The 12,564-nt window shown below is 40.0% G+C and overlaps 1 protein-coding gene across 1 annotated transcript in view; it reads left to right on the forward strand.

Annotated features, from left to right (window-relative positions):
* Positions 1-12,564, forward strand: part of sorcs3a (sortilin related VPS10 domain containing receptor 3a) — a 299,340-nt gene that overhangs the window by 213,506 nt on the left and 73,270 nt on the right. Inside the window, exons 8-10 of the mRNA XM_085161986.1 lie at positions 2,725-2,814; positions 3,259-3,438; positions 11,656-11,802. Coding sequence (XP_085018112.1) covers positions 2,725-2,814; positions 3,259-3,438; positions 11,656-11,802 — 417 coding nt within the window. The remainder of the gene's footprint in view (positions 1-2,724; positions 2,815-3,258; positions 3,439-11,655; positions 11,803-12,564) is intronic.

A 12,564-nucleotide genomic window follows, 5' to 3' on the forward strand; every position in this document is an offset into this window, starting at 1 on the left:
AAATAAAATATAATATAATAAAATATAATATAATAAAATATAATAAAATATAATATAATATAATATAATAAAATAAAATAAAATATAATAAAATTAAAATAAAATAGAAAAATAGTAAGGAGCAAAATATTAGAGAGACATGGTAAAAGAGAAAAGATGACTAAATATATATATATATGTACACTAGTGATTAAATAAGAAAACCTTGAAAAGAAATATGACGGGAGGGCAGATGGGATATTGCACAGGAATGAGCAGCAGAAAATTACAGTATTGCACTTTTAAATATAAATATCAATAACAATAAAGTGAAGTGACCAGTGCAGATTAAACAGAGTACTTGTGAAGCTGCAGGGTAGCTTCTGAGTGCTGTGTTGTGTGTGTTCGAGGAGTATAGAAGGATGTGTATCACGTATTATACCGTGAGGACAAAAGTCTCATTTAATCTTATAAGATTTGGATTGTTGTTCATTTTTAATCAGTTGTTATTGAAGGTTCTCAGTCATCCAGGTCGTCGTAGTCAAAGGAGCTTGCAAAGAAAAGCGTCTGGACTTCTTTAAGTTGCTTGAAGACGTTTCACCTTCATCTGAGAAGCTTCTTCAGTTCTAAGGTCAAATGGTGGAGAGTCCCAGATATAAACCTAGTGGGAGTTTCCCCCCACAGAGGGACAAAAGGACCCCCTGATGATCCGCTAATCGCCTGAGCCAAGGTGTGAAACTGGGTGTGGGTCCCAATCAGCCAGGGTTTCGGGTGAGCTCATTGTGAAACCTGGCCCCACCTTATCATGCGAATTCCTGAGGTCAGATGGCCCAGGATGTGAGTGGGCGTTAAGGCGTCTGGGGAGGGAACTCAAAACTGGATTATATTTGGCTTAGTTTGGTTGTTTCCTCGTCACAAAGTGTGCTCACAGCAGGGAGCCCATTTCACAGTTTTACGTCGGATCCCCTTCCTGGCACGACTCCGAAGGGGATTTGTGGTTCTGGCTGGAACTAAAGCAACAACTTTCACTTGGCAAATGAATGTGAAACTACTATATGGAGCCACTGTTACTGGGCTGTAAGATACAAACACAACTACAGGAATATCATCAAATGTTCACACATAAAAGGCTTCCAGTTTCACTTCTAACCACCAAACACACATTAAAACATTTATGTGTACATCAGATCCATAAGCACTGGAACAATTGCATTATTCACATGACTATTAACAAAACATCAATGAATTTTAAATGAAACCATGAAGATCTGATTGAAATGTAAGTTTCAGCTTCAATTCAAGGTGTGTAACCGCAACAGAAAACTGGACCAGTACCTACTTTTCTCTCAGATGTTGTTGGCAATTTAAAAAGCTAATAAAAAAATAGCTCATGGCTGTTGAAACTGTGTTTTTTGTAAAGGCGGTCCTTTGTTTTGCTCTCCACATGGACTGACTGCCTGAATACAACCACAGCGTTCTCAATCAACTGGACAAACGTGACAACCAGAAGGTTTCTGGTACCAAAATTCTTGTCAGATGTTGAAGTACGAGGACGGAAATCACAAGGCTGGTGACAATGTGGAAACACGGTTAATAATAGTCACTAGTGCGCTACAGGTGATAGATTTGGGTGCACTGTCATACTGCTGATCACATGGGTGTGGAAAAAGTCTCATCGTGAATTAGATGTGTACAAGCATCTATACTCCTTTTGAGCTGCACACCTGCACCCTCCAAACTATACTTCACACTATATAAAACTCTGCATAATAGCCAGAAACGCTGCATAGCATGTGTAATGTATTTAATTAACCCTTTAAAGCCGGTCGGAGCAGCACGCTCCGTTTTGCGTAACTATTTTTAAATCCCGGTAGCTCTGCAACCACGTGAGCTAGCACAATAATTTTTTTTGCATATGAAACCGGAGGAGTTGTACTTACATCTTATGCCATCAGCTTGTCCTCGGTCACAGTTTCCTTCCACATATAACTTTGCAAAAACTGTATAAAAAGCACTTGCAGCAACAAAAACATAATATTCCAGAAACGCGCTTTGCTGATCCGATCAGCTGTTCATAACACTTCCTACGTCCATCAGCGAGAACTATCGCATGTCCTCCATGACCTGCCCGAAACCGGAAGTGACGTCATTTTCGCAGAAATGTAGTTTTTTACCATCAGGGCCTCATGAGCCTATACTGGTGTTTTTAAAAGTTATCTTTGACTTTATGACTTTCTGTGTGGTTTCTGGGATGCTTAGGACTCATATTGCACTGCTGGAAATAGTTTATTTTGATGCATATGCTGCTTTTTTGCAAATTTGCACTATAATATTTATTTTCGTTTTTCCTGCAGTGTATAAAAATTGGTGTATTTCAAAAATAAAACTATGAAGACACTCAAAATAAATTTCCTGTGGTGGGAAACTATTTTGTGCAACTTTTTTGTATTTACAGTTTTGAGGGATAAGCCTCTTAAATTTCTCTAACTAGAAATATATGTTAAAAAAACAAAAACGATTTTCAATTTTTTTGTAGTTTATTGCACTTTTTTGCAATTTATGTAATTACTATGCACTTAATGCAGACATATTATTAAAATTTAGGCTGTAATGGTTGTATTGATGTATAGCAACTTGAAATGCTCCCAAAAATGGCTCCACAGCATGTAAACATATAATATAAGCTCTGGCGGACTTGGTTCTATGGTAGGTCTTAAAGGGTTAATAGAGTATTGTATGTTCTAGGTTCCTACATCAGGACGAGCCACATATTACGTGTCCTACAAGAGAGAGCCGTTTATACAAATCAAGCTGCCCAAATATTCCCTGCCTAAGGTAAGCTGCAGTGCCTTCACTTGATGATGATGATGATAATGATGATGACACACAGAAATGCTTTTAACCTATGACACACCCATCAGCTCACCAGTGACTTGTTTAGGGTCAGGGTTTGGATCACATCTTTCCATTTCTCTGGAGCTTCCATTCATTGGTAAAACCAAACAAAGGTATAATATAATGTGAGACATTTCATTTATATAAGGTTCGTCTAAACAGCTTCTATTTTCTGATAGGTCACTGCCCATTTCCATTCATACTTATATAACTTACTCCCTATTAAGAATAAGGCCCATTCTTTACAGTATGTCATCAACCATTTATATTCACACCCCAGCATTGATCTCATGACCAGTCCCACGGGGTCAGCATGTTCTAATCCGTCACCTCTCCGCCTCCGGTCATAACTCTTCTTAATCTCTCCCCCCGCTCTCTTGATAGGATTTACACATCGTCAGCACCGACGAGAAGCAGGTATTTGCTGCAGTGCAGGAATGGAACCAGAACGACACCTACAACCTCTACCTGTCTGACACCAGAGGGATCTACTTCACCTTGGCCATGGAAAATGTCAAGACCACCAGGGGCATTGGAGGGAACCAGATGCTAGACCTATACGAGGTAGACGCCTGATGAAATTAGTCACCCTGTGTGGATTCTGAAATAATGAATTCATGGGGAATTACGGAGATTAGTATTATTTTCACTCATTAGATCTGCGATATGGTGAACAGATACAGGTAGATGTGTGTGTCGACATTATTGGAGAAGAGCTGTTTCACAGCAAAAACAAAATCACAATCAATAAAAGGTGTGAAATACAGGCTACTGTGTCCACGGACAGCACGAGTGAGTGAGGTGACCAAACAGAGCCGAGCAGAGCTGAACTGTGACTGAGCATTAGGGCTGCCACAGACGATTTTTTTGATAGTCGACTAGTCACCAATTATTTTTGCAATTAGTCGACTAATCAGATCATGCAAGTGCATGCTGGTGCAATAAGCTGTATGTTTTATGTCCAATGGATATTGCTCTTATATAACTATCATTAGCTTACAGCTTTAAGTGTTTAAGGTCTGTGCTAACTAAAAATAAAGACAAGATGATAGTTTTTTTAAATTTTAATGACATTTGCAGATTGTTTCGGTGAAGTTTAATAAACTCCTTGCTATCTAAAATATAACAGGACACCGGAGTAAATTCTCGAGCATCTCACACTTCTGATAATCAGCTGTCTGCTTGATGTTTATTCAGCTGTGTAAAAACTATAACTTTAATCTCAGCCAAACCGATTTACTCAGGAACAAATAAAATACTGAAAAAAGCCAAACAATAACATTTTTAAGTTATCTAAGTGACTTATATATCATGTTTAACCTGAGTAGCGAAAGACGGAGGTGGGTTTGAAAACGATTTGCGGGAGTCCGGTGTTCTCACGGCTCTAGTTAGCCTAGCCCCCGGCTAGCTATCGAGCTAGCGGGTAACAGACGTCTCCGAAAACGTCGGAGCGCTTTTGAAAATATGTGGTGTCTTGATAAACTGAGCAGATATTTGAGGTTTACACAGCTACATTCTCGCCTGAAAATGTGTTAAACGTTTATTTTGTGACCCAGAAAGAATAATAAGAGTAATATTAAAACTAACTAGCTGCCGCCATTGTTGGAAACTGAGCTGGGCTGCGCTATGAATTCTGGGACACAGCTTCTTCTTCTTCGGGGTTTAACGGCAGCTGGCATCCTTGTACATGCAGTGCTGCCATCTTCTGTTTCAGTCCGTTATTACACTCTTAAATCCTACTATTTATTCCTGCGTCTTTTGGGATCTTACAAAGCTTCAAATGATGCGTCGACTATTAAATCAGTCGTTGACGATTTTGATAGTCGACGTAATCGTGACTAGTCGACTAATCGTGGCAGCCCTACTGAGCATTTAGAATAGTCTGAGCTTTTGACTATTAGGGATTGTTTGGATAGTATTGGTAGTGTTTGTTCACAGACACTGACAGAAATTAAGGGAAAATATGATAGACACGCTTTAAATATATGAATCTTAACCAAATATCTGACAGTGTGGTACACAGAGGCTTTTTTCTTTCAGCTGTTGTTGAAGTCTTCAGCCTTTTTATTTGAACATTAACTCAATGTGAGGTATTACTATTGAATATCAGCTCACACTGTGAAAACAATATGACTTGCTCCAGAATCAAACACGCCTCTAACGCATCAGCAATAACTGTTATTAGCAGCCAGATCGTTGTGGTTAGTTTCGTCGTCAACAGTAACTCAGCAGCACCGGAATTAGACGTCTAACATCAAGATCAGTCAATCAATATGGAGTAATGACAGTGAGAAAAAGCGCTGTTGGCAGCTATTGTATTGCTCTGGTGGAAAGTGACACGGACGCCAGCAGAAAGTAGCCTTTAAAAAAAGTAGTAATCCTTAAGCAGGCACTTAATAAAAAGTAGCTGGCAGGTGACTGGATGAATAATCGCTAATATCGCTGTCTCAGCCCGTCATATCAGCCAGTTGAACCATTCGACCCGGAGAAGAGGTCAACTCTTCGGTACAAACAGCAGGGATTTGGAAACTTTTGGCTTTTTTCTTTTTCCTGCTGCTTACTTAGAGCTATTTTACATATTTTATTCATTGTGCATTTATTATCACTGCTATCAACACAAAATAACGCAGGCTTTTTAATAAGGTACGCTCCATTTACAGATTTTAGCTCACTTCAGTCTTTGGCTTTGTGTGTGTGTGTGTACACACTAGTCTTCTGCATTAAATTAGGCAAAACGTATCTGTGTTTGTTGCATTGGGATAATTCATATGCATTATTATAAAGACAAGATAAACTGTGGTTAATATTGATGATGATGATGATGATACTGTTCCATCCATTTAACAAACATGAATACTAATAAAACCTGCGGTCGTGTGCAACAGCACTGCTGTAACTTCTCAGAGCCAGGTTTGCATTTCAGGCTGCGAGCTTCCACCCTGCAAACATGCATACAGTGTAAAGAGTGCATTTAATGGGGCTGCACTGCCATGCAGCTCTGGACTTGTAACGACCTTGTTAGCTAACCTACTGCCTGCTGTACGGTTTTGTATTCATAGTCGAATTCCCTTCTCCACTCCCGGGTGAAGCCGGTTTATCAGTCCTACACTGGCAGGTGTGACTGAGAGAGTGTGGAAGGAAGTGAGATATTGGCCAGCAGCAGTAACAGCAGGACGGTAATTAACAATGCCATTACTTGCTCTGAACAGTATGTGCATACGTGAGTGTGTGCGCAGTTTCTATTTCCATGCAGCAGTTGTTAAGGCGTTTAACCAAGCAGCACAACAAGGCGCTTTAATCGTGTTTGGCTCGGCCACGTTTCTCGATCTGAACCTAAACAAGAGAGATGACACACTGCTACCCTGATAATTCAGACCCATTACACAAGGAAAGATATGTGCGACAGAATTCATCTCGTTTATTGTTGTTGCTCTGTGACAAACCGTTCGTCACACAGGCGACGTTTCCGACAGAAGCTGCAGCTCCAATCGGAGACGGCGAACGATGTGAAAGTTGTTTTGTTAGAAGTCGTTTCTCTTCCCAGAGGGCCTCTGTTCTTTGTGCACCCTCCCTCCACAAATCAATTATTCTTTTTTTTCCCCCCACACAGAAAATTGGACAATTATCTCCAGAATTAGAGGGATTATTTTATTGTCAATGAGATTGGATAAGGGCAATTTTTGTAATCATGAGCTTTTGTTGTGCAAACTAATGTTCTGTTGACATCAGAGCTCTACATCACCTGCTTCCTTCAGTCTGAGCTTAGCAGGTGGCTCTTTGACGATTAGCACTCAGACTGTGTGGAGTTCATTGTATCAAAAATCGTTTATCTCTCTCACAATAAACAGTTCAGGATGATTGATTGAAGACATTTAGTGGGTTGTTGTCGGTGGAGAGTATTTAATGATCTGGATGATACTGATTCTCGGGATAATGTGGTTATTCATGGCTGCGTTTTCCCACCAGCAAGTGCAAACCCAACAACGCAACATTCAACAGATGATTCAGACAAACTGTTGACATCAAATACATGCCAGTCCCAACTGTGCGGTGTAGATGCACAATCTTGGATCTTTTTGTTATGTTCTCATTAATGTTCTAGCGAGCGGTTTGCTCATAGACTATGATTGTCCACTTCAGTGCAAAACTGCTTACTACTGTTATGGAAATCAATCTGGACACAAACGAGCCGGGATTTTAATTTGTCTTTGCAAACTTGTCAAACAACAATAGACGTCGGCAGCATTCTGCACAGTATTTGAGCGAGAATAACAACAAGCATAGAATCATTTATAGGAACAAGTTATCAGCCGGCCGTGGTCACAGAATACATTCAGAACAATCTGTGCAAACAAGTAAAGAGGATGATATGAAGACAGAATCAGGATGCCGAGAACCTTCCACTCATCAGTAAAAAAATGGATCAACAACATTTTCTATCACACCACCAGCTGATGGATGGAGTACTGGCAGATGGTGCTCGCAAGGTCGTGTTGTCAGATGTAAGGTTGTATGTTCACTTAAGAGCAAGAGAACAGCACAGTAACTGCATAACTTGAGTTATCCCCATTTCTTTATGTTTCCATCCATGAGTGTATTGAAACGTGTACATACAAAAACAGTGTTTGTACAATTTAAACAACCTTGAAAGTCATTTTTTGGTACGACCACCTTTATTCTAAAACAGCTGTCTGTCATTTCTGCAAATAGTCTTTAGGAATAGTTCTTCTGGCTCCTTGAAGGACATTCAAACATCTTCCTTGGATGCTGGCTGATGTTTGTGTTGTTCTTTGCTTTTGAGACGAAAAGTCAAGATTTTCAACTCAACTAAACGTTGTAAGATAATACCCTTAATTTCCTTTTTCACACTATATTTCTTTACTGGAATATCAAAGTGTGCCGCAATACTCAATAAGTCATCTTTACGACATAACTCAACCTTCTCAGGTCTCGGAGCACGAATGAAATCTTCTAAGTCGAAATCCATACTTAAATACAAGGCAGTAACATTGTACCAAGCACCAGCGTTGTCTATAGCTCCGGAAAATAGATCCCGGACGAGCCCCCACTTATGTTACGACCCGGCTCAAAGCCGCAACATAAAAAAGGAGACGAATACCAGAGTGTAGGTGAACAGAGGTTTTGTCTTAAAATGGAATATCAGGTCGGCTAAAATGGCTGGTGCCACCAAGGCAAAGACAAGTGAGCTCTCTGGGAAGCTTGCCTCAGGTATGCTTTTATCCACACCTGACTAGGTGTGGCCAATTAGCACCAGCTGAACACACCGAGCAGATTAGAGGCTGCAGAGGGACGTAACAAGATGATTTTAATGTTTCTAATCAAGGACTTTCTAGATGATCGTGGCTCAAGAGTTGGGAGTTCGCCTCGTAATCGGAAGGTTGCCGGTTTGAACCCCGGCTCCGACAGTCTCGATCGTTGTGTCCTTGGGCAAGACACTTCACCCGTTGCCTACTGGTGGTGGTCAGAGGGCCCGGTGGCGCCAGTGTCCGGCAGCCTCGCCTCTGTCAGTGCGCCCCAGGGCGGCTGTGGCTACAATGTAGCTTCATCACCAGTGTGTGGATGTGTGGATGACTGGATGTGTAAAGCACTTTGGGGTCCTTAGGGACTAGAAAAGCGCTATACAAATACAGACCATTTACCATAGATGGTACTGCATGGTGGATTATCTGACAGTACTTTTCTGTATTCATAACTTTAAAAAGATCCCAGCACCACTGTCTGAAATGCAGACCATGAACAAACCTTTAGTGTAATTTAAAGATGGCTGTAAATTAGACTGGTGGTTAACAATAATTTACCTGAAGAGCCAGATGCAAAATTGGTTTAGAGCATACTTCGTACCATGTTTTTGGCTAAAAGCAATTTGAAAATCTCATACAAAACAAACTCGTACATTTAGCAGTGGCATTAAGAACTAGGTGAAGGGCCATATAGGACAGTGTTTGTTCCTTTTCTGGGTAATCTTAATAGAAAAGTTTTCCAAGGACTGACAATCAATAAATAATCTCATTTATTCTCTGCTTCCAGCTCTATAAATCTGTGGCCCTTCTTTGAAAATTAGGTCAGGCTAAAGCAAAATGAAATCTTTTGCAGATCCAGTAAAATCGATTCATATTGATGTTTAATTGCATTAGAGACATTTCATTTGTCTTCTACACATTCTTGGCAAAACCTCAAAATTAGATCTCAGACACTCAGAAAATGTTCCTCTGACTCTTTTACTCTGTTGCAAACAAACCACAAAACAGTTCTTGTGTAATAATTAGTAATAATACTTTATTAAGTGATCATTATAGCATGAAATACACCAAAAATACAATAAATGAGGATGAATATTGATTTTTGCACAAAAATGGTCCATGAACAGCGAACTGCAGTCATAACACTATTTAAGAAAGTTGGAACCTACCCCAAATAATTTAGTCCAACATAAAAGTCCGAGGACATGCAAGAAAATATTAAACATTTATAATGATGATTCCACATTTAGTTTCCTGTGCTTAATCTAAAAAAAACACAAAAACCACAAAATAATTAAAACAATATCATTTAACCCTTTAAAGCCGGTCAGAGCAGCACGCTCCGTTTTGCGTAACTTTTTTTAAATCCCGGTAGCTCTGCAACCACGTAAGCTAGCGCAATAATTTTTTTTGCATATGAAACCGGAGGAGTTGTACTTACATCTTATGCCATCAGCTTGTCCTCGGTCACAGTTTCCTTCCACATATAACTTTGCAAAAACTGCATAAAAAGCACTTGCAGCAACAAAAACATAATATTCCAGAAACACGCTTTGCTGATCCGATCAGCTGTTTGTAACACTTCCTACGACCATCAGCACGAACTATCGCATGTCCTCCATGACCTGCCCGAAACCGGAAGTGACGTCATTTTGCAGAAAAGTAGTTTTTACCATCAGGGCCTCAATGAGCCTATACTGGTGTTTTTAAAAGTTATGTTTGACTTTATGACTTTCTGTGTGGTTTCTGGGATGCTTAGGACTCATATTGCACTGCTGGAAATAGTTTATTTTGATGCATATGCTGCTTTTTTGCAAATTTGCATTATAATATTTATTTTCGTTTTTCCTGCAGTATATAAAAATTGGTGTATTTCAAAAATAAAACTCTGAAGACACTCAAAATAAATTTCCTGTGGTGGGAAACTATTTTGTGCAACTTTTTTGTATTTACAGTTTTGAGGGATAAGCCTCTTAAATTTCTCTAACTAGAAATATATGTTAAAAAAACAAAAACGATTTTCAATTTTTTTGTAGTTTATTGCACTTTTTTGCAATTTATGTAATTACTATGCACTTAATGCAGACATATTATTAAAATCTGGGCTATAATGGTTGTATTGATGTATAGCAACTTGAAATGCTCCCAAAAATGGCTCCACAGCATGTAAACATATAATATAAGCTCTGGTGGACTTGGTTCTATGGTAGGTCTTAAAGGGTTAATTTGTTTGCTACAGTGGAAAAAAACAAAAGCTGTTTGTACATGTTCCAGGTGAGGCGACATTTTTGCCAGGGCTTGTGTTGGTATTTTTGGAAATGCAAAAATAGGCTTATTCCCACACCATCCACGAGCAGTCGGTGCTAATCAGTCAGTGTAACCCAGTGTGTGCTAGAGCAAAGCAGATTGAACCCAAATTCAAACGCAAAATCTAAAAGTTAATGCCAAATCTTTACCAACAGTCAGCTCACCAAATTAAAAGCAGCTGGTTGTTGGTCGGCTGGGTTGAAGAGCTGCTGCACAACTGTCACGCAATATTCTTTGTTCCATTTCCACTCGCTCACAGCAAATAGCAGTAATCAGCGCATTTCAGAGTAATCTGTGCTTTGGAACGGAGATCTGCATCCTTCACTGTGTCTTAAAGAAAGTCATGTGGGAGGAAAGAAAGGGGGGGATGCTGCTGGCCGTATAAAGTTCTGCTTGTTTGCCTGCAGAGGTGTGTGTGTGTGTGTGTGTGTGTGTGTGTGTGTGTGTGTGTGTGTGTGTGTGTGTGTGTGTGTGAGAATGTGACAGAGGAGGTGGAGGCAATAAATAATTACTGCCACAATTGACAGGTCAGGTTGGATGAGGACAGGAGGACCCTCGTTAGCCGCATCCATCCTGAGCCACATGTTTCTATGACAATGTCAGATGCGCTGCCTATTAGTGCCACTTATACAGACGTGCCCCTTCAGGGAGGCAAACACATCCATGTGGAGACCCTTACTATGGCAACCATTTAGAGCGACTCTGTCATTTCCATTGCATGTCATGCTTTGGTTTTGTTGAAGGATGTGTCTAATCCCTGAGAGACGACTGGCGGGGTGGATTTGGTCAGAGGACTGTGAGTCTGCACTGTTACAGGTGTACGTGTGAGATTCGGTTCAATTGTTGTAAAACAGACAAGGTGTCAGTTCTCAGCCGTCATCATTTTGTACTGTCTAGATTACTGAGACGTGTAAGGATATAATTGCAGAGAGCACAGTGGAAGAAACTGCAGCCCGTTCTGTTGACGGCGTCTGCAGGACTGTCAGCTGAAGAAAGAAAAGATAAGCGCGCCATTTGCATTTAACTGGTGTTGTGAAGATTGCCGCCTCAATACACAAAATGCCTTTTCTGATGAGAGTGCCGGGTATGCTTTTTCATGCGCAACGGAGGCCCTAACTGTTATGGGTGTTGGGAGGGGCGTTGTGTGTAAAGTGCTCCCTGATGGCTTGCTTTAAAGATGGGTTTCAACCTGTTATGTGTCTGTGCCAATCAGGTGGCTGGGATTAAAGGCATGTTAATCGCCAACAAGAGGCACGACAACCAGGTGAAATCCTACATTACCTACAATAAAGGGCGGGACTGGAGGCTGCTGCAGGCTCCTGCATCTGACCTGGAGGGGAATGACATCCACTGCATACTGGTAACGCACACGTCGAATGCTGTGTTGTGTTTGTGGGAATGTATGGAAATTACACACAGACTAGTTTTCACATCTTAGTGAGGACATCAGTTATACATAATCCTTTCCCCAGCTGCTTGCCCTAACCAGGGGTCTGCAACCTTTAACACCCAAAGAGCCACTTGCACCCGGTTTCCACGCAAAAGGAAACACTGGGAGCCGCAAATACTTTTTGAAATCTAAAATGAAGATAACACTGAATATATTGTTTTTTACCTTTATGCTTTGTGTGTTTATTTATTTAGCACTTTTCACAGACAGGCAGTCACAAAGCGCTGCACACGAATATTAAAATAAACAATACAATCAATAGACATTATACACAATGTAAAAGATCAAATGTAAATAATGTAAAGAATATAAAATACGTAGATCAACAAAAGGCTTGTTTGAACAGAAACGTTTTTAACTGCTTTTTAAAAGAATCCACAGAGCAACTAAGGTGTGTTGCTTATGAAATCCATGAAGTGCTACAGAGAAAATTACATTTTATTTATGTAATTAACACATTTTGAACTCTTAAAGAAATATAACAAAAGGAAAGCTGAACTAAAATGATCCAGCAAACAAAAACTCCTGTGAGCCGCCACCCTTATTTCGCCTTTGGGCTTTTGGAGCCTTGACCTGACTTTTAAAAAAATAATTGGAAAAAAAGCTCTATGCTGCTAAAAATAAATAAATAAATAAATAGATATTTGCAAAATTCTGCCTAAATATGTATTT

This window comes from Neolamprologus multifasciatus, chromosome 6 (assembly GCF_963576455.1).
Source record: "Neolamprologus multifasciatus chromosome 6, fNeoMul1.2, whole genome shotgun sequence".
Lineage (NCBI taxonomy): Eukaryota > Metazoa > Chordata > Actinopteri > Cichliformes > Cichlidae > Neolamprologus > Neolamprologus multifasciatus.